General features: G+C 36.4%; 1 protein-coding gene across 1 annotated transcript in view; it reads right to left on the bottom strand.

Annotated features, from left to right (window-relative positions):
* Positions 1-23,032, bottom strand: part of ROBO2 (roundabout guidance receptor 2) — a 584,467-nt gene that overhangs the window by 508,448 nt on the left and 52,987 nt on the right. Inside the window, exon 2 of the mRNA XM_080815165.1 lies at positions 11,904-12,230. Coding sequence (XP_080671291.1) covers positions 11,904-12,230 — 327 coding nt within the window. The remainder of the gene's footprint in view (positions 1-11,903; positions 12,231-23,032) is intronic.

Raw genomic sequence — 23,032 nt, 5'->3', positions numbered from 1 at the left:
TATTTTTTTGGTCTGTGTTATGGTATCATGTTTTAAGAACTCTTCACCAAGCTCTAGACACCAAAGGGTTTATCTTACCTTTTAAAGGTTTTCTAGGTTTATACTTTATGTTTAAATCTATAATCCATTTTTAATTCATTCTTTTATAATGGGTGTGGTTTGAGGGTCTTTCTTTTTTTTTTTTTTTTTTTGCCTATGGATATCCAATTGCTCCAATATCATTTTTTGGAAAGACCATCTTTCCTCTTTTAATTCATTTGAAAAACAAATAGTTATTTGAAAGCCAAAACTGACCCATGTTAATACTACTATGTACTGAACTTGGAAACTCTCAAAGTCAGCAAATGTCTACAAGTACATATACCATGAAATAAGTGCATGTGATTGTGTTAGTAACTCTCAAGAACTCTAGAAAATAGTATAAAGGCATCATTGCTATTATCATGCCCCATTTTCTATACACTTAGTCAAGTTATCTTTAGATATTAAATGATAGATGGCTCATCTTGCGAATTGAATTCTTAATCTCCAAGCTGCTTTGGCCTGCAAACATGTCAATAAAACGTGAACGTGATGGATTTTCTTGATACTAATATTTGACAACTAGGAACTGTACAGAGAAAATCAAATTACTTGAATAAACTAATGAGCTCTCAAATGTCAATATATAACTAAATAAAAAAGAAAGAAAAGCTCCCCCTTCCTGTTGTTTCTTTTTTTAAATACCCCACAATTCACAGAATTTTAACACCAAAACAAAGCTTTAGGCTTCATCTAGTCCAGCACCCTCCTTGTATGTGTAGATCAGATCATCCTGAGTGAATCAACTAAAACAAATGCTAATGATTTCCTCTATGTGCCGAATGACTTTATTCGTTTAAATGACTCAATGAGGACTCTTTAGTGGTTAGCAAAGCAGACTCTAGAGGAAGGTTGCCTGAGTTCGAATCCTGACTCTTATTGCTGTCTAAGCAACTACAAGTGAGTTCTTTGGGCCTCAGATATAGCAGAGAGCAAATAACAGGGTTAGTCTGAGAACCGAATAAATCACAAGTATAAAACATTTAAAAAAGAAGCCTGGCATTTAGTAAGCAGCAGTGAAATCATTCCATTTCTTCCATAACCCTCTTGGCAGAATCAACCTCTTTCTCTGAATCCCCTCAGAATGTCAGCCCAAGACTCACACATTTTGTATTAACGTATTAACACACTATGGCAGCATGTGTCATGTCTTGCTCTGCCTTTTTGGTGTGTTTTTTATTTTTTTATTTTTTATTTTTTTTTTGTGGTTTGGTTTTTAACTGAGGTGTTTAAAAAAATGACATAAAATATAGCACCTTAACCAATTTTAAGTGTACAGTTCAGCAGTGTTCAGTAAATTCACATCCTTGTGTAATGAATCTCCAGGGTGTTTTCATCTTACAACAGTGAAACTTTATACACATTAAATAGCAACTCTTTTCTAAGTGTCCATACCCTCAAATACCTAGCTGGGTACTTGAGAGTTGGAAAGTACTGTAGGGAAATACAGCAGACTGAATTTATATCATTCCTTGAACCACAAATCATGACTTAAATTTTTATCAATTCTCTTTCAGAATGCTATCTCTCCTCTTTCTAATATCAACTTAACTCATCAGCTTATCTCAACCCTCGTCCTATTGTACCTTAACTTGCCAAGATCTCCCCAGCCAGGCTCCCCAGTGCTCCCATCTAGTGTACGCTGTGTTTAACAAATCTTCACACCCCACTTCCAAGTAACACTCCTCAATCAAAAACACTAAAGAGCTCCCTTAGCTCTTTGAGGAGAATAGTAAACTTCTCAGTTGGAGTCATTACCAGTCTCCACTTCCCTATTTAAATTATCTCCCTCTACTCCCCTGCAAACATGCTTCAAATCAACATATATTCATTTTCTCCAAAGTAGCCAAGCACAGCCTCAGGTTTTTGCTTTTATTCTTCTCTCCAGTTTCCTAAGGCCATTTGCATTCATATTCACCCAAAAGCATTTGGTGCCACTCCTACCTCCCATGGCCTGCTCTGTCTCAAGGCCCTTACCTTTTTTTTTTTTTTTTAAGATTTTATTTATTTATTTGACAGCGAGAGAGAGACAGCCAGAGAGGGAACACAAGCTGGGGGAGTGGGAGAGGGAGAAGCAGACTTCCTGCTGAGCAGGGAGCCCGTTTTGGGGGGGGCAATCCCAGAACCCTGGGATCATGACCTGAGGCGAAGGCAGACACTTAAGGACTGAGCCACCCAGGCACCCCTGGAGGCCCTTACCTTACACCTACACCACAGTGGGACGTAACTCTCATTGAGGTTGCCCACCCAGGCTTCTCACTAATAACACTAGCACCACGGAGGACATGGAGCTCTTAAAACCATTCTCAGTTCCTAATGACTAGGAAACCCGATAAAGACTTGTTAGATTATTTAAGGAAAAGCACTGAATGTGTTCACTCAATGTGAGTAACCAGAGAAAGCAAGAAGGAAAGTGGAAAAAAAAATATATATATATATATATATATAATGATGGCCTGTATCAAATATGACTTCTGTTATGAAAATAAAATAGTCAAATTATGTTTCCATTTATAAACTATAAAATTCGCTATAAAATCTTGGCATAGACTAAGGTGTTAGATAACCACATTTAAAAAAAAAAAAAAAAACTTAATGAGTGTCTTTGACAATACCAGGAAGTACTTCTATACCTGGAAAAGGCCTGATTATGGGGGGGGGGGGGAGGGAGAAAGTATAGATGATTAAAAAAAAAAAAAAGAGCTCCTTCTCAGATGTTAATGTAAGCTTAATTCCCAAACCTCTATTTGCAATAGGACTCAATGGGCCAATGACAAACAGCCACTCAGACTTTTAGAACCAGCAATCCAGCTGACAACCTTGCTTGGCCTTTTGAGGATCAATTATATAACAGGTTTGGATTAATCAGGGAATAAGTGCCTACAAATGATAGATTATCTGCCAAAGAAAAATAAACATACCAAAAAACCTGTCGGGATTCACCCCAGATCTGGACCTACATATCTATCTTTCACAACATCAAAGCGCCTGTCTCCCTTACAGTCCTTGCTTCATTTCTACCCAGGCCCAGGAATACCAACTTATTGATGTCTGAGCAGCCCCAGGTGGTGCTAGGGAACTTTAGAGTTCATAGAAATCACCCCAAGCAGAAACCCAAATTATTTCTTGTGAAACATACACTCAATTGACAAAAATGTATAAATATCTCCTATTTTTTTTTTAATGGTGATTGGGAATGTTGTTTTTGCTTTTGAAAATCTCCAAAGGGGAAAAAAACCAATTGCAATGATACAGAGTAAAAGAATATGTCAATTTACGATTGAACCTCACCCTTTAGCAGTTAAACCACAAACTGCTCCAAATTTTTATGCAAAAAGAAATTTACAGAGTTGAACAAAATTTTGCCTACTGTTTTTACTTCTCTACTCCTATAAAGAACTCACCAAAGATACCGACTCATGCGTGAAAAAAGGGTGATCTCCTTTATATAATTATAAAACTCTTGTGGGGGCTGCTTCAGAATAGAAAGATGTATCTTATACTTATGAGAAACGAATTCAATCTAAAGAACAAAATTGGAGACCGGGTGTTCTGCTGAAACACAAATCTTGAGAGAAAAGCCTACAAGTTGCAGCCCAAATTCCATTTTCTAAGTATAATGTCAACCTGTATGCACTTTTATTAAAATCAATTTATATTTACATGCCAATCGTTTTCAAATAAATTAAAGGCTTAGAGGTGCAAAACCCTCCCAAACCTTGAAGATTCCTTTTCTTAACTGTATCTAAAGGAAGTTTCTGAGGTTGAAAACAAGCACCAACCACAGCGTGTTCTGTCTTGACCCACCTTACCATCACTATGAATAGTTTTAGCTGTCACTCCATGCATAGGATTTATATGTTTGCAGAGCTCAGGACAATACTGTTTTCAGAAATAACCTTTTGAATAAAGCAGAGGACATCATGATTTTCCCTTCTTTTATGTACTTTCCCTGGAGTCAGAGTTAACTCAGGCTAATTTGAGTGAAAAGCAACTTGAGACTTGTACTAAGAAGCGTTGCATGCAGTCAATTCAATCAACAGAAACCTGATATCAAAATAGAGCATTATACATATTTAAATAGATCATAAATGCAAACATGTTCCCCAAGAGCAGCAATTTCACACTTTCACTTGTGAAGATTAAGGAAGAGATCTGTATTTGAAAGAATTTGATGGAATTTCACAAAATTAAAAGGTACACACGCAGAACAGCCCAACAATACAGATATACATATGCATGTGCACACACTCACCCTTCTACGATCATCTGTTTTCTAATACCAAATGTTTGCTTCATCTTTTATGTTTACTTAAAGATGTGTGTGTGTGTGTGTGTGTGTGTGTGTGTGTGTGTGTATTTTTTTTTTTTTTTAAAGTAATCTCTATACCCAACTACCTGACGTGGGGCTTGAACTTACAACCTAAAGATCAAGAGTTACACAGTCTACTGACTGGGTCAGCCAGACGCCCCTAGTTAAATATATTTTAGATTAAATCCTTGATGCCTATACATTCTGGCTTATAATACATTCAATTGAGTTTACAGATTTCTTTTAAAACAGCCTCAGACCAACATTGTAGAACAAAATCTACAGAATGCAAACAATATTTGATTCTCATCGTTAATTTCTTTTTAATACTATGTTAGTAGGGGTTCCTCTTGCTTTTTTTTTTCTTTTTTATTTTAAGATTATATTTATTTATTTGAAAGAGAGAGAACACAAGCAAGGGAGAGAGGCAGAGGAAGATGGAGAAGCAGGTTTCCCACCAAGCAGGGAGCCTGATGTGGGACTCGATCCCAAGACCCTGAGAACAGGACCTGAGCTGAAGGCAGCATCTTCAACAACTGAGGTACCCAGGTGCCTCCCCCCTTTTTTTTAGTCAGGGAGGGTTACTCTTGTTTTAAGATTCATGACCTATATTAATTTGCTAGGGCTGCTAGAAGACAGGGTGGTTTAAACAACAGAAATTTATTTTCTCGCAGTTCTGGAGGCATAGATGTGTGAGGTCAAGGTGTTGTAGGGCTCAGTTTCTTCTGAGGTCTCCCTCCTTAGCTTGCAGACAGCCCCTTTTCACTGTGTTCTCACAAGCTATTTCCTCTGCGTTTTGCATCCCTGGTGTCTCTCTACATGTCCAAATGTCCTCTCCTTCTAAGAACGCTTGAATTAGGATCCACCCCAATGGCTGCATTTTAACTTACCACTCTAAAGGTTCTACCTCCAAATATAGTCACATATGGAGGAACTGAGGGTTAGGGCTTCAGAATATAAATCTGGGGGAACACAATTCACCCCATAATTTGGCCCAAGTATCTTGGACTATGAACAATTTTCAATTGCTAATCCTTCCCACCCTACCAAAAAAAAAAAAAAGTCTCTGAATTCTCTTTTAAAATGTGTTGAAACACAAATAGAAGAATTGTGAAAAAATCAGTTGCATCTACATTCTTTATGGTCAAAATCTATGAATATCAGTTCCAGATTGACTTGCTGTCTCTTAGGTATTTAAATGGATAGATTTGTTTGTATGTTTGTTTTAGGAAAGGTCATGGTGTGGTAACTTCAAAGTTAATATAAGTCAGACTACCAACCATATGACTCAGCAATTCTATCCCTAGGTATATACCTAAAAGAACGCCCAAATGACACCATATGTCTACACAAAAATCTGCCCCGGAATGTTCACAGAAGCATTATTCATAACAAAAAGTGGAGATAATCCAAATATACATCAAAAGAGGATAGATAAAATGTGGTATATCCATTCTATAGAATATTATTCAGCAATATAAAGAAATGAAGTACGGATGCATGTTTCCACGAGGATGAGCTTTGAAAACATCATACTAAGGAAAAGAAGTTAATCACAAAGACCATATACTGTATGATTCCATTTATATGACATGTCCAGACCAGGCAAATGTATAGAGATGGAAAGTAGATTAAATGTTTGCTCAGAGCTGAGGCAGGAGAGTTTGAGAGGAATGGGGATTGACTGCTAATGGGCATAGAGTTTCCTTTAGGAGTGATGAAAATGTTCTAAAATAAATTGTGGTGTGAGTTGGACAACTCTGTGAATATACTAAAATACAATGAATTGTACACTTTCAATGGTAAATTGTATGGTAAGTGAGTTGTACCTCAATAAAGCAAATTTTTTACAAAAATTCTCCATGATTTAGCCTTTTTTGAAATTCATTTTGTGTCTTTATGGAGTATAAAGGTAATTTGCCTGGATAGCATTCATTTACAGCCAAAATAAAAGAATAAAAGTCACATATTTATTAACTTGGAAATACCAGGGAAACAATTCACCTCGTGTTCATTTTTAATGCCACCTGTGACCTCTATTACTAAAGTCAGTCTACTTCTGTAACCTCTCCTCCTTGTACAGATGAAACATCAATTTCATTTTGGATTTAAAGCAAACAGGATCATTATGTTTGTAGAGTGTCCCATAGCTTTGCTATTCTAGCAATCTGTGACCTATAAATAATGCAAGACCTTTTCCTTCTCTAAATGACTTTCTTGCAGCATGAGTCTTGATAGAAAGAAAGGAAGACAGAGAGAAAGGAAGAAACAAACAAAGAGAAAGAGAGAAAGAGAGAGAAAGAAAAAAGAAAGAAAGAAAAGAGAGAAAAGAAAAGAAAAAAAATCACCTCACAGTCATGGAATTCAATCTCTTTCTAGTTCCTCAATTACATGATGAATCACATCTGTCCTCTCTTTTGTAGTTGCTTTGTAGACCACTTTTGAAATATCTTGCTATTTTATTTTTATCAAAGCAAAATTAAATCACAGCTAATCTGAAAAGTTTTTGTGTTTTGCTTTAGAAGGAAAGAAAAAAAAAAATAGATCGGTTTCTCTGTGACCCCTGACCTTTGAACCACAACCTCCTTGCCACTAAAGCGTTCAGCACCTCATTTAATCTCCCCTCTCTACACTGGTAGAGTGCTGCGAAAAGGAAACAGAAAACATAATCTGGGGACTTCATCAATTTTTCATGAATTTTCATTTAGGCCAGAACCCCCTCTTACCCTGGTCGATAGATCAAGCTGCTGTCAGATATTTACCACCTGGGGCTACAGCTGCTATCTCTAGGGACTGCCACTGACTCAGGCTGTATCACAGGCAGCCACAAAACGTCGAAGGACCCCTGTGCTCCTTCTGTTCCAAACGCAGGGAGAACTGGTGTTCCAACTGAAACCCTATCTGCACCAGCTACGCCTCTGCTCTCTTGGTGGTCTCATCGGAAAACTGCATATTAACTTCTTCGGTGCCAGGTGTTTGCTGGGGACCCCGCAGTTCTGCTTTCAAAATAGGTGAAAACTGCTTTCACCTAAAGACCTTTCTTGAGTTCCAGTGATCTGAAAAGTACTTTCTGGATGACTTGTTTTGTTTTTTTTTTTTTTCAAACCAAGAGGAAGAAAGCAAATATGAGATAAAGGATTCAACACTCCATAACAAATGTTGCTCTTGAATATTTTTTCCCTCTCCTATATTATTCTGTTACATAAAACTGAAGTTTTTATTAAAGGAAAACAAAAAAGAGAATGTGTACAGTATGGTAAAGAACAGGCTGACTTTTTTCTATACAACCTGTCAAGACGGACAGTTACTGATACAATTGCACATTTCATCTGACAGCAGAAACCAAGCTTTTTGAAATTAAAAATGAAAACCAAGGTGAAACAAGGAGAGTCCAAAAATCTCCATATTTTTCATCAATAATCATATATCACAATAAAAGTTGTAACAAGTTAATGTGCTACTTATCCATACACTTAATCCCCTAGATACCAGAGATCAGTAATTCTCAACTGATTTTGACCCCCCCCCCCCCAGGGGACATTTGGCAGTGTCCAGAGATATTTTTAGTTGTCACAGCTGGGGTTGGGGGGGGGGTTCTTTTGGGCAGCTCCTGGGCAAAGGCCAGAGATGTGGCTAAACATCCCACAATGCAGAGCACAGCCCACAACAACCCCAAGTGGCAATAGTGTGGAAACCTGGAGAGCTTGCTCTAGTTCCCTCACACTCCATTCAGGGCTAGAGTCTTGGGAGAAGAGGCAGCATTTGCCGCTCTAATCCCACCACTTCAGCTGCCATGTTCTCTTTCCAGTCCTGGAGTCCATGGAGTCCTTTTTATTTAACCATCATGTGGCATTTGCATCGCAAAACACTTTCTCTTACTTAAAATTGTTTCCTTGTTCTTCATGTCACTTCCCTCACCATGGGCCATCACTCTGATACCTGCTCAGACCCTCCTCAACCAGTACTTCTTTCCTTTGCCCACTGTTAAATATTGGGGTTCCAAGAAACAGGAGCGATCTCAGCCCTTATTAACAAATGCCTGGCATACAGCCTGCCTGGGCAATCATGTCTATTTTATCGACTTCCACCACTTTATCCTCCAAGTGGTAAAGACCTTTCTCCTCAGTTCTACAAGTTCCCTTTTTAATGGAACATGAGATAGTTTTACCTCGATGCCTCACTGGCATGTTAAATAACACAGCCAAAGCTGACTTCACTCTCCTGTTCCCATTACAGTTATTTCTTTTAGACCTGCCATCCCTATGGGGGTAGCACTATATACCTAGTCACTCAGTGAGAAACAAAAAACAAACAAACAAACAAACAAAAATCAAACACTGGGAATCATCCATTATCCCCTAAATCCCTAAACTGACCATAAAGTGATATGGTTCATAATGTCTAAATCTGATTCAAACTATTTCTGTCTTTCAATCTTCACTGCTAGTTTCAGTTCAAAATCTAATATATACTCTTTTCATTTGACAGCTTCTTAACTACTCTCTAACTTCAAACATCATCCCCTTAACCCGGTCTTCAATTCTCTTTCAAAGCCTCCTTTTACATAACAACAACAACAAAAAAATCTACTTTTCCGACTTATGTTGCCCACCTACCTTATACCAAGCTACCTACAGTTCTCCAAATACACAGCGTCGCTAAACTTCCACTCTTTCCTTTACTGAATGAAAGAGTGACATGTCATGATTGAGCATTCATGATGTGTTCTAAATTATGAAAGCCAAACATTGATCAAATCTATTCTTCTATCATTTTATTAAAAAAATATACTTTAGTAACAAATAATACTGAAAAAGCACAGTGCTTCCCCCAAGTTTCCATATTAATACATTTTATGAAACACTTAAGGGAAAAGAGATGACTGATGATCTAATGTGAAAGAGATGAGTAGCATATAAATGGGTATTATTTGATCTTGTGTTGCCTCAAACAGCATGAACTGTTGACACGGCATTAGAAGAAAGAATTTTATTCACTAGCTAAATCCAATTTAGAAGCTTTCTTGTTTTCCTCTCTAGGTCAAAAGTATTTTTAGCATTTCTCAAAGCTCATTGATTTAAAAATAAAAAGTGCTACTGCCACATTACCAAGGAAAAATCATGGTTTAAATTTTTCCTCCTAGAACAGTTTGATTCATTATTAATGATGCAATTAGGAAAGAGAGCAATCTTCAGATTAAATAAAAATACAAGATGCATGTATGCTGCGAAGAATTTTTAAAAAGCTAAGGTTCAGGGAAAAAAGTGTTTATAGATGCCCAACAATAAAATGACTGGCCAGTTTAGGTAAACTTCAACATTGAGAAGAAAAGTTAGTTGAGAATTAAAAATAGATACTTGTTGGGGTGCCTGGGTGGCTCAGTGGTTAAAGTGGTTAAAGCCTCTGCCTTCGGCTCAGGTCATGATCCCAGGGTCCTGGGATCGAGTCCCACGTCGGGCTCTCTGCTCAGCGGCGAGCCTGCTTCCCTTCCTCTCTCTCTGCCTGCCTCTCTGCCTACCTGTGATCTCTGTCTGTCAAATTAAATAAAATTAAAAAAAAAAAATAGATACTTGTTGCTGAATAGAGAAAGTTAAAAAAAGTTTTGATTTAAAAATTTTAATTTTTAGACCAAATTTTAGACCACATTTCATTTAGAATGTTTTCCCTAAAATGGCACAATTCCCTAGAACTAAAATGAGAGGAATCAGAATTGGTTTTCAAATCCCCATTAATTTATAGCCTGAGTCTTCATCACTTGACTATCATGGGTTTCATATTATCTCTAAAATGGGAGAATGATACCTGTTATATTTACTACAAAGGGATTCGGTGGGGGGGGGGAATCAATGGAATTTGACATTGACATATTTCAGTATGTTTGAAAATTTCCAGGAATAAGATATTTCAGAATAAAAATAGAAGAGTTAGGAATATTGATGCTTGAGCTTTTGTGTGTGTATTTCAAATCTCACTAAACTGCATTTGATTTGACTGCTTTTTTGAACTCAGTTACAGAAATGAAATTACCTGGTGCCTTGAGCAAAACCGCATTGCTAGCTAAGGTTCTAATGCTCCTCTCTCAAACTACTTAACAAAACAAATTAGGGCTTTAGGATTCTTCTAGTCTTTTCCTATTGGATTTACACATTTTAAGCATTAGTAGGTTTTAGATTTCCTGGTACAAACCATAAATCAGAAGACCAGACACTTGAGAACAAAAGTTTTCACTGAAGTAGGTGAAGAAGAAACAGTATGACTGCTTACTAAAAGATGATTTCCCATGTAAAGTCGATAAATCACTGAGAATCATAATACACATATATACAAGTTTGATAATTTGTGTGATTGCAGTGTGATACCATGTAGCCTGCGAGTACAAGTACCAAGTTTAATTACCAACATGAGACCATGAGCTATTCTTTAGCACTCCCCTTCCAGCTACATAAATAAGACCTACTCATCTTGAAATAACTCAGTTTTCTTATCTATGAAGACCTACTGGTACAACCAGAAAGTACGAGCTTTTTTTTAATGCCCAATTGTTGCCATCTTATTAATGATCAATTCCAGATAAAATCTTTCCACAGAATAAATAATATCAAAAATTTATGGTACTGTTTAAATTAAATTAAATTATCTGTAAGACACCCCAAAAATCTATCATATATTTTAATTTGTTCTGGAAAACGATGAAGTTATGAAGTTAATGTTCAAATAGATGCAAAGCACTGATATCTTGATTTACTAGTGCTATTTGGTCTATTTGATGAACAAATAAATATATTTTTTTAAATCCCAAAGGCAGGGCAAGCCCTTAACTATTGATGATTGCCAAGACTGAGCAAGGCCCTTCCATGTCTGAACACTTGGCCCCACAAAAATCAGATCTCTTCTTTTGATGAGTTTTATTGATAGAAAAAAAATAAATAAACATAGTTGCTTATCTCTATATTCTCCCCCACATGCCTATGGTAATGATTCCTGAATTCAAACTGGAAGTAAAAGAGTTAATACAACCAAGGGAGTATATTCTTTTTAAAGTTGTTTGATAAAAATTAGACTTAGAAATATATATATATATATATATACATAAAATATGTAACAGTCATATATATATAAGTAACCAAAATAGGTACAATACTGAATTTATGCCCATTATTTGATCCCATGTTACATTTAAGTTTTCATTTTAACATAGCTGGCTTTAATACTTGATTATATCTTTCATCAGTAATTCAAATTTTAAATATGACCAGCAACATCATCACTTTGCTTTAACGTAAAAACATAATTTCCACCTTGCTTCAATAGAAATAAATTTATTGCAACGCCATGGCTTGACATTATTTTGACCAGCTTTGCTTTAGAGAAGGCAAAGTAACATTATCCATGGCATGTTGGCTGTTTTCTTCTTTAGGTATTAAGTACCCATGGGGACAAATCAAAACTTGCTAAAAATAAATCAAAGTAAAAGTGTGTGCTATTTATGAGATTCATTATGTTTACTTACATGCCACTTCCAGAGATGCGTTTCGACTCACTGCTTCACCGAGATAGTTCCTTGCAACACAGACGTAGCTTCCTTCATCGGGTTTGCTCCTGCGCCCATGCACGATGCGCAAGAAAAATAAGGATCCGCTGGGCAGAAGCATCCTGTGAGACCGGGGATCATCCTTGTCAGTCTCCACCCGCTCACCATCCTTGTACCACTCAATGGTGGGCGTTGGCCGGCCCTCTGCCTTACAGTTCAAAGTGGTGGGCTCTCCCTTAGAGACAATGACATCTGAAGGGTGCTCCACAATCCGAGGGGGGAAGTCTTCCTGGCGAAGACGAGATCCTACAAAAAGGACAGAATGAAGACAAGCATTAACATTTTCTTATCTAGGGCGCCTGGGTGGCTCAGTTGGTTAAGCAATTGCCTTAGGCTCAGGTCATGATCCCAGAGTCACAGGATAAAGTCTCACATTGGGCTCCCGCTCAGCATGGAGTCTGCTTCTCCCTCTTCCTCCCCCTTCTTGTGCTCTTCTCAAATAAATAAATTACTAATTTTTTTTTCTTGGGGTGCCTGGGTGGCTCTGTGGGTTAAGTCTCTGCCTTTGGCTCAGGTCATGATCCCAGGGTCCTGGGGTTGAGCCCTGCATCGGGTTCTCTGCTCAGCAGGGAGCCTGCTTCCCTGCCCCCTCCGCCTGCCTCTTTGCCTACTCGTGATCTCTCTCTCTCTCTCTCTCTCTGTCAAATAAATAAATAAATAAAATCTTTAAAAAAAATTTTTTTTCCTTATCTATAGCTTTTGTTTCTCTTAGGTTGACATTGGTGAAATTAAACTCTTCAATTATTCAAAATGCATTTGTTACTATTTTTTTTTTTATTTTTCACACTTTTGTTCTTGATGTGTCTCCTAAGTCATCCTAACTCCTTGGTGGAATGTGATAACATAGCAATAAATTAATAATTTAATTCTAATGAGTTAGGTTTAAATGTTCCATGAATCATGGCAAGGAAAAGTAAAAGAGAGTTTGATATTTTCTTTTGGGTACTAAGATGAGCAAGATTAATTCATCCTCAAACAATTACTATCTACTGGGGAACAAAGCCAAATGGGCAAGTACCCAGAATACACAATGTGGTGTATCATGCTGGCATTGTGTCGTCAGACTTCACATAAAAAGAGACCCACAAACTATGTACAAATATTCACTCGATTTAACAGATGAGGAAGCAGGTTAGGAAATAACATTAATTGCCCAGAGAGGTAGAGGAAATAAGCAGTTGAGGCAGGATTTGAACCCAGGGACATCTGACTGAGGAATTCAAGCATAAATCATTATGTTAAAATAAAATAAATGTTGCTTGGAGGTCCAAGAAATGAACTATAGGAAGAAAGTGGAGAAAAAACTATTAACCCTCACTAGAGTGTAACGAGGCCTCCCCTGAAAAAGCATCATTGAAGTTGAGAGGTAAAGAATAAAACTTTGCAAATAAAGGGAAAAGACATTCAAATTGAAGAAACAACCTGAGATCATGAGAGGACATGCATGATACATTTCATAATCAGGGAGGAAGTTGATATGACAAGTGGAGGTGAAAAATACTCTTGGCAATCCAAACAAACGGGTTTTAAACATCACACAAAGGATTGTGATCTTCATTCTATATGGCTAACAGATTTCGAGAGGGCAGTGATATGACGATCCGTGTATTAGAAAGGTATTTTTGGTGTGCAGTGTAAAAGATAAAGAGCCACGGAGGCAAAAGGACAAGTCAAAGGTACTTAATTATTCCAGAGAATAATAAAAAGAACCTGACTTTGAGAAACGATGCTGAAAGTAGAAAAAAAGAGAAAGATACAAGGCATAGCATAAAATAACCCTTGACAGAATTTGGTATATCACCATATTGTAAGGAAGAGTGATGGGCACCATGACTTCCTTTCGAGTGCAATGAGAGTGGAGCCATTAAAGGGTAGAAAAAATAGGAAGGGAAGGACCTGTTGGTATTTTAAGATGAAAAATCTGCATGATGTGTCATTTTGAACATTTTTAGTTTATGAGGTGTCACAGGTCGTTATTTGTGAAAGGGTCTTAGCAGCTCCTGCACATCAATCTAAAGGAGATGGTGAGAGAAATAACCATGTCTGAGGACAGAATGATAGTCTAGATACAAGCTTTAACATTTTCCAACCAGTCATCTAGTAGAACTACATTTCAGCTCAATAAATAGAAGTAATATTTACTCCTCAACGTTATTCCACTTTATTTTCACTATTAATTAAAAACACACATTTTTAATTTAATAAAGGGTATTTAATTGTAGTGAATGAACCTTTTCTTTTCTGAGGAAGATTAATTTTAAAGGTTGTTGAATATCATTTGTTATCTCATCAGATCCAAGAAGGAACTTAAATACATTTCAAGTGCAGAGTACCTAAAGCCAAAGAGTAATTTACAAAACACAGGTCAGAATTTTTTTTTTTTTTTTTAAGTACTAAAGAAACCCAGAGCATTTAAATATGAACGGGTAACCACACTGTGCATCACAATAATAAAGAAAGGTATAGTTTGAAAGTACTGGGTCCCTAAAGCAAATGAGGACTTTAAAGAACATAAAGCGTAAGATTTATTTTTAAAAGAAATGAATAAAAAAAGATCTCAAACTATTTAAATGTGAATGGCTAATCACAGTTTGCAAATCAGTAACATATTCCCAGATATAATGGTCTGGACAGAGAGCCATAGAATCTGATTCTAAAATGGAACAAGAGTTCAATCTCACTTTTCATATAACAGGCATATAGGCTATAATCACTTTGTTTAGATACCTTTCTAGTTCTTTTCTAATTTCCCAGATGCATTTATCCACAGCTCCCCTATGTCAAAGTTGTTCTATTATTAAAACTAAGCAAGTCAATCATCCATGTTAGTAAAGTACTATTTACTTTATCAAATAGTTCCCCACCTTATTAGGCAGTTGGCCCAGAGATGGCCTGCAGAGAACCTGAAGTACACTAATACTTATTAATGAATATAAAATAATTGACTTATAAAAGGAAAAAATCAGAGTATCTAAACTGCTTAGCAATAAGATCTAGCATCCAGCATGTCTAGAATTTCACCCATTTATCACTACAACATATGTAAACCTATTCTAGTGTGTCTCATTTGGATAGTCTTTGAATCATTTTATTCCCACTGTTATAAAAACTTCAAAAGGACATCTACACTCTAAAAGTAAGAGGTAAAACTATCGATTAGAAGAAATTATAGGAGCAAATTTTTCATGACCTTGACTTAAGCAAAACTCTCTTGGGCACCAAAAGCACACACCACAAACGAAATAATAAATAAGTTTGGTTCATTGGATTTAAATATTTGTGCTTGAGAAAAAAAATCAGAAGAATGAAAAGACAATCCACAGAATCAGAAAAAAAATATTTGCAAGTCATATGTCTGAGGGCTCTTAGATCTAGAATATATAAAGAACTCTTATAGCTCAATAAAAATACAAAGTACCAAATTTTAAAATGAGCAAAGGATTTGAATAAACATTTATGCAAAAAGCCAGACAAACGGCCAGGAGGTCAAGAAAAGATTCTTGACATCATTAGTTACTAGGGAAACACAAATCAAAATCTCAGTGAGATACATTTCACACCCAGAAAAATGACAATATTCAAAAAAAAAAAAAAAGGTAAAATAACAAGTATTTTTGTGGGGGGAGGGATGTGGAAAATTTGAGAGCCTCAAACATTGCTGATGGGAATGTAAAATGGTGCAGGTGCAACCACTTTGGAAAATATTCTGGATTTTCTTAGACATGTTTTGGAATAAACAGATGATCCAGCAATTCAATGGCTATGTACACATACTCAAGAGAAAGGAAACTTTATAGCCACACAAAAACTTGTACCTGAATGTAATGTAATGTTCGTGACAGCATTATTCATAATAACAACAACAAAAAAAGAAAGAATGCAAATGACTATCAACTGATGAACGGATGAATACATGTTGCATATCCACATAATGGAGTACTACTCGGCAATAAAAACAAAACAAAACAACAAACCAAAAAAAAACCAGGAACAAAACCAAAAACACTGAAGTCCTTATACGCACTACAGCATGAAGCCTGAAAACATTATAGAAGAAGCTAGTCAGAAAAGGCTGCATATTTATACCATTTATATGAAATGTCCAGAAGAGGAAAATTCAGAGAGACAGAATGGAGGTTTGTCATTATTGAGGGTGGGAGATAGGGATCGGATGTGAAGGGGTCTAGGGTATCGTTAGCAGGTGATGAAAATATTCTAAAATTGCTTATGGTGATGGTTGTACAACTCATGAAAATAATAAAACACTATTGTATTGCACATATTAAATGGGTGAATTGTGTAGCATATGAATCATATTTCAATAAAGTCATGGGTAAGGCGCTATGAATAAATTTATTATAAGGAGTAAAAATTCATGTTCACTCATATCAACAGCTAGGTTATTTTCTTCACTTATAATTCTTGGTTTTAAATGTAATTATCAGGGCAGCAATAACCAATAGAGCAGGCATTAAATAAAGCTGAAATATGCCACTATACAGATATAGAAACAGAGACAGACATGGAGATACATCTAAATTTTAAGATGCTATTAAAAGTGAGTGGATTAATTCTGTACTCCCCTAAATCCAGACATTACACAATATAGCAGTGACCTTGAGATGGATAAGCTTTAGGTAGGTTATGAATTCTTCAGAATTGTGTAAAAAATGGGTATTTGTGTGTGGGAAGGACAGGAGAGATGTGAGAGGGACCATAGCTTTCATCAAATTTGCGAAGAGGTCTGGATCTTTAAAATTAGGAAGGATCACTAAACTACCAGTTATTCTGCACTACTGGGTCACGATCCCATTATTTCATTAAAACAAAACAAAACAAAAAAACAAAGACAGGGGAGTTGTCAGCTAAACTCATTGGCGATTCAAAACTGACCAGTAGAGGGGGCTGTACATTACAGGAAGGACCCTGAAACTGTTTAACCAAGACTTTGACCTCCAAAGGCATCCAAGAACTACAGGACCCCCAGCCCAACTCCAGACCTATCCAATCAAAATCTGCATTTTAACAAGACCTACCTTCACCCCGTCTCCGGGATGCCTACGCCTAAAAGTTAGAGAAGCTACACTCTAACCAATTTTTGTATGGCCCTCAGCTAAGACTATTTTTCCATTTTTTGTGTTGTTAGAAGACAGATGAGGAGCTCTAAATGCTGGAAATATCTGCTGATACTTTGTGGAAAAAGTCTGCCAATCCTGCTTTAGAGTACCTGTTCGTCACTTTCCACTAAAAACTCTAGCTTTTTCACTTATATTTCTTTTGTATAGGATCATAAAAATGTAAACTCCAGATTTTAGATGGAAAAAACAAACAAACAAAACTTTGACTGCAGTGTTAATATAGCTTATGTAGTTATTCAGGTTCCTTATATGAACAGATAAGCAAAACATAAGATTTTTCTGAGAGTCTAACCTTACTTGTGGCTGATAGCACATCTAGACATCTTCATATATCTCAATCATTAATTAGGCAACCACAGTCAAGTTTTAATTGAAAGCATTTTATCCAACTGTCCTTATCTTAAAAAGAAAAAAATGGATCTTAGTCATGGAGTCTTAAAGATGAACATCCAAATTTTGATTGTTACTAACCAAGAAAGTAAAGTATAAATTAGTCAAATGACCTGTTCATAATTAAATAGCTAAAAGAAACAGAGTTAGAACTTAGGACATTTAATCTGATATGTGCAGGCCTCTTAAAAACTGGATGTAGGAGGACGTAAAGAATACACATTACAACTACCTTAAATCCAAAACCACCTTCTGTGGATGACTGCAATAAAATGAATCAGACAGACGCCTCCAGTCATAATATAACATCTTCCTTGTTTTTCAAAGTGTGATTCTCAACCTCCCTGCATCAGAATTACCTGGGATATTTCCTTAAAATGCGATTCTTGGTCCCCACAGTGAACAGGAAGTATCAGAAGTTACAAGTGAAAGGGGTCTAAGATGATCACTTTTGGCATGCTTACCAGAACGTCATGCACCTGGGCTTGGGCTAGACCTGGCCTAGAAGGTGACACACTTAGACCTGGCTAGATGCAAGCATTCCACAGAAACATTCAATTAGTCAGCTACATGCAGAAGCATCTTTGAATAAGGTACTAAGCACCCAGATTTACATAACAGATTATTTCTGCTTCTCAGAGACACTCAAACAATGATTTTGAAATGATTTTTGGTTAAAAAAAAAACAAAAAAACTTAAACTGAGTAGTTTATTAGCTCTTCAAATTTTAGAGGGTTGGAGAAGTATAAAATTGTGGTTCATAAATATATTTAAATTTCATTTTATTTAGTCAATAACCCTTCATTTTAGTGAGTGCTATAGTAACTTTTATTTTCAAAAGTGACTTCAGTTTCATAGTATGATAAGAGAGGATAAAGCACACGAAGGAACACTTGCTGAGTTCATTTCATGTGTTTGAAAGAAAACTGCTCTTGCCTCATTATTCCCTTGGAACTAAACCTTGTTTTTCACGCATATACTATAGTCATACCTATTCAAGTTAAACACACTTAAACTTTCCTGAATTTTTTAATTTTTAAAAAAGATTTTATTTATTTATTTGACAGACAGAGATCACAAGCAGGCAGGGGGTGGGGGTGGGGGGGTGGAGAAGCAGGCTCCCCGCCAAGCAAAGAGCCCGACAGCCCGACGTGGGGATCGATCCCAGGATCCTGGGATCATGACCTGAGCCAAAGGCAGAGGCTTTAACCCACTGAGCCACCCAGGCACCCCCTGAATTTTTTAAAGGGCAGAAGAAATTCTTGGCAAATATACTCTCTCCGGTGAAATTTCTATGTAGTATCTTTTTTTTCCCCCCTAAACACACATACACTATTATAGTCCTAGTTCATAATAACTACATGTTTGGGTTTTTTTTCGCTCTTGTTTTTTGGTTTTTCGTAGGTTTTTGTGTGTGTGTGCAAAAACTGCCTTTATTAAAGCACGGGGATAGGACCCTTGGGAAGAAAGAGTTGCACTGTGATCATGAGGAGAGATTGATTATAAACTTCTGTACGGTTACATTGCAGGGAAAGAGATAAAGGAAGTCTCTGAAGAGACTTTCATAAGTTAAAAGAAGGCTTATAGGATCCTGGAGGTCTGGCTATTGTCAAGCTAAGGTTGCTTTTGGCCTCTAGCAAAGCATTAATGCTAACATTAAGAAAGTTGTGGAAATTTTCCCCCAAAAATCCTAAGAAAATTAAGCCAGCAAGATTCTCTATGATTACTCAAATTCTAAATGGGACCAGAGATACCTCCTGAAGTTTTCCCTCTAACTACAGAGGTACATAGTACTACACGAATAAAAGAAGGCTTCATGACCCATCACAATAAAGAGGCAGCACTGTGATAGGGAGAAAGAATATGGGTTATTAACAGCAAATATTTATGCCTTGCTTTTACCAGGTGCAAATCAGAATACAAATGACTTAACAGTCAGTTTAGATGAAGGAAAGAAACCCTACATAGACTCCAGGACTGTAGTAAGCATTGTTTATCTTATTTCCTCTCTTCTATAAATGGAAGTTTTTTCCCTAGAGTTCCACCTTAAAACCCTGATCGTGTTAACAAGAGTTGATTTCTTTTGAAGTCTTTCTTGCATTAATATTTTTCTGCACAGTAAATTTTCGCTAGACCAGGCTGATCCCCTTACACTAGATTTCAAAATAACTAAAGTTGTTTCTGTTATTTTGCCAAAATAAATCCTATCAAAATTTTCTCCATGGAAAGAAATATATCTCAGTGCCACTATAAATGCCATCCACACTGATTAGTGAGCTAACATAATTTGTAATGAAATTGAATTGATCACTCCATCAAGTCTGTCCTTAAAATTTTCCTATCATTTTTTCCTTTTTCTCAAGGTGTGGGGAGGGGCAGAGAGAGAGGATATCAAGCAGGCTCCATGCCCAGCACAGAGCCCACTACAGGACTGGATCTTAGGACCCTGAGATCATGACCTGAGCCAAAATCAAGAGGCAGACTCTTAACTGACTGAGCCACCCAGGGGCTCCACAACTTTCCTTTGAATTCTTCACGAAAACTAAATTCCAGTGTACTTCCTTCACTTTTTTTCCCCCTAGAAGTTCTATATGTGATATATTGTGCTAAGAAAGTCCATTTTCGGGAAACAAAAAGACTGTTTTATCCATTCGAACCTTACTGAAACTTTCTCAGGAGATCTGATTTGGCAATAACTTAAATAAACAAACTAAGAAGATTCTCATTCTTGCTGGAAGCACAGCAGTGCCATGTTAAAAATAAGTTTAAATTAGAAACTACATTAAAGTTGAGACCTAGAAAAACTAATTTATTATAAAATTTCTATGCCGCTTTTCAATGTCATAAAACTAAAGGGCAAAGTGTGTGAAAGGGAAGTGACAGGTCTTCAAGATGTTTCTTGCCAAACTTAACAGGCAGCCTCAATTCTGAAAGTTTCAGTTGTACAATATGGCGTCCAGCAGCATTCCTATTCGCCAGTCTTCCAGGTCTACCAGGAAGAAGCCCGAGTCACCAAAGACCCTGCTGTCCCAAATGCCTACTTTACGATGAAAAGAAAAGGGAAATAGAGAAAAAAAAAAAACAACTGAAAATTTCCCCCAAAACGGAGACTAGAAGAACATAATTGTCTTAGTTGTGAGTCCAAGCTCTGTTTTGAGGGTGAATATTCCTTCCCTATGACCCCTTTCTTACCCATTTTTTTTTTTTTTTTTGGAAGTTGAGAATAGAAAGTCCCAAGCACTAGATTGCAATTTAGTGTTGGTTTGGTTTGGTTATTTTGTTCTTTTCCCCTGCGTCACTGTATGATTAGGTATATGACCTGAAGCAAGTTACCTAAACTTTCTTATAATATTATTTCTTTATCCTAAATTTGAGGTGACTGGAAGAATAAATTGCTATAAATTCATCGTTTCAGGTGCCGCACAGCATGATAATGGCTGTCACAACATAATGGATATAACTAAAAGAGAAGACAACAGGTAGCAGTACTAACAAAGAACATTTTTAAATATACGTGCTATAGATTAATGCTCATTGTTTTCATAAAAGGATAGACTAGAAAGTTTGCCTTGGTAGGTCTGTGCCTACTATCAAAAGAAGTGGTTACCAAATGCTTTCTTAGAGAACTCTTCAAAAGTTAACGATGATTTAAAAGATTTTATTTAGAAAATAGCTCATGTGGGGCGCCTGGGTGGCTCAGTGGGTTAAAGCCTCTGCCTTCAGCTTGGGTCATGATCCCCGGGGTCCTGGGATCGAGTCCCACATCAGGCTCTCTGCTCAGCGGGAAGCCTGCTTCCCCTTTTCCCTCTGCCTGCCTCTCTGCCTATTTGTGATCTCTGTCTGTCAAATAAATAAATAAAATAAAATAAAATAAAAAAGAAAGTAGCTCATGTAACTTTAGGGATTTATTCTCACATTTCTAAGAAATTTATTTACATCGCCAATAAATAAATGGTTCCATACATCATTTTAACCAAAGACCAACTGATAATACATGAATGTTTATCTTAAAAGTAAATAGTTTATCAGTGATTTAAAATATAACCTTAGTCAAAGATATTAAACATTTCTTTCCTTATTCAGGGTAAGGAGGTTGCTACTGTAGGAGAGAGTAACTAAGGCAGATTTCATGAAACGTTTTCTCTGAATTTCACAATTGTATTTCAGGCCTTTATTTAACTACTCTTAACAGAAATTGCTGAAAATATTAAAAGTGGAACACATTTTCCCTCTCTCTCTTTTTTTTTTCTCCACCACCTCATGTTAGTTAGTGACTTCATTATGTATGTTTTAATTGCTTTTATTATACATTTTCTGGCTGCCTCCCTCCCATCCATTAGACTACTGACCTCGCCTGAGCAGGTGAATCTAGGCAATAGGGTACCAGCATCCAGAGGAAGGCATGACACTTTGGGTAAGTTAGAACCAATAGCTAGCTGAAAGAAATCGAAGCCAGGAGTAGACACGTGAGGATACCTATATAACATTGAAGAGAAATTTTGAAACCATAAATCTGAAAAGGTTACTAGCCAACTTCTTTAGGAGTGATTTCCTCTTGAGAAAAAAACAAATTAATTTCCTACTTTATAAATTCATTTTCCAACGATTCAGTAAGGAGCCAATGTATTAACCTGGACATTCATCCAATACTATTTCAAATCAATTTGCCACACCTTACCATGGTTGAAAGCATTCTTTAAAGAGTGATTTGCCACCAAATCAGAGTTTTCATGGGTTATGCAGATTTGCCTTACAATAACAAAAGCAATCTCTAGTCCAGGAAGAGATCCTTGAAATGTAGCTTCTTATTGTCATATTTATAATATGGTTATATGTATATTTATAATATTCATATTTATACAAATGGTTTATATGGCTATATATTTATATTTCATATTTATATTTATATAGTCATGTTTATATAATATTTCATATTTATAATATCTCAATGTGGTTTCAAAATTGCATTTGGCTTTATAAAAGAAAGATGATGCAACGGGACCATCTCCAAACTCATTAAATTTTTTAACGATGTTTAATTTCCTAAAAACCTCAACGTGTATTTGGTGGAGACTATGAACAGTTTCAAAAAAAGAAATGGCATTCTTTTTACATAAACTCCCAATGGAGTGATAGCATTTAACCTTATACTCTATTTCTTAAGCAATATATTTTGAAAATTCTGTAGCAATGGCGTTAGATTCCAAAGACCCCAGTGTCAGCTTCACAAAACAGCATTCCTACCAGCACTGATACTTTACACATGTGCTGAGCTTTGTTAAATATTTAGTCTCTGCTAAATCTGTGTAGAACTCTTGATTTATGTTCTTCTAACCTAAATATTTTATTATCAGCTTAAATTGAGATTCAGTGACCTAGTCAAGATGACCGACAAACTTCCTTTACTATCTAGTATACTAAGGATTTTTTAAAAAGAGAGTTGAAAAAATGTTAAGACAATTCAGAAAGTTTCTTAAGAGAATAATTGCTAAAACATTACCCAAAAAATTCTGACTGCCA

The sequence above is a fragment of the Martes martes genome (genome assembly GCF_963455335.1).
Source record: "Martes martes genome assembly, chromosome: 1".
Taxonomy (NCBI): domain Eukaryota; kingdom Metazoa; phylum Chordata; class Mammalia; order Carnivora; family Mustelidae; genus Martes; species Martes martes.
Note: the sequence above shows the minus strand (reverse complement) of the source record. Positions and strands in the feature narration are given on the sequence as shown.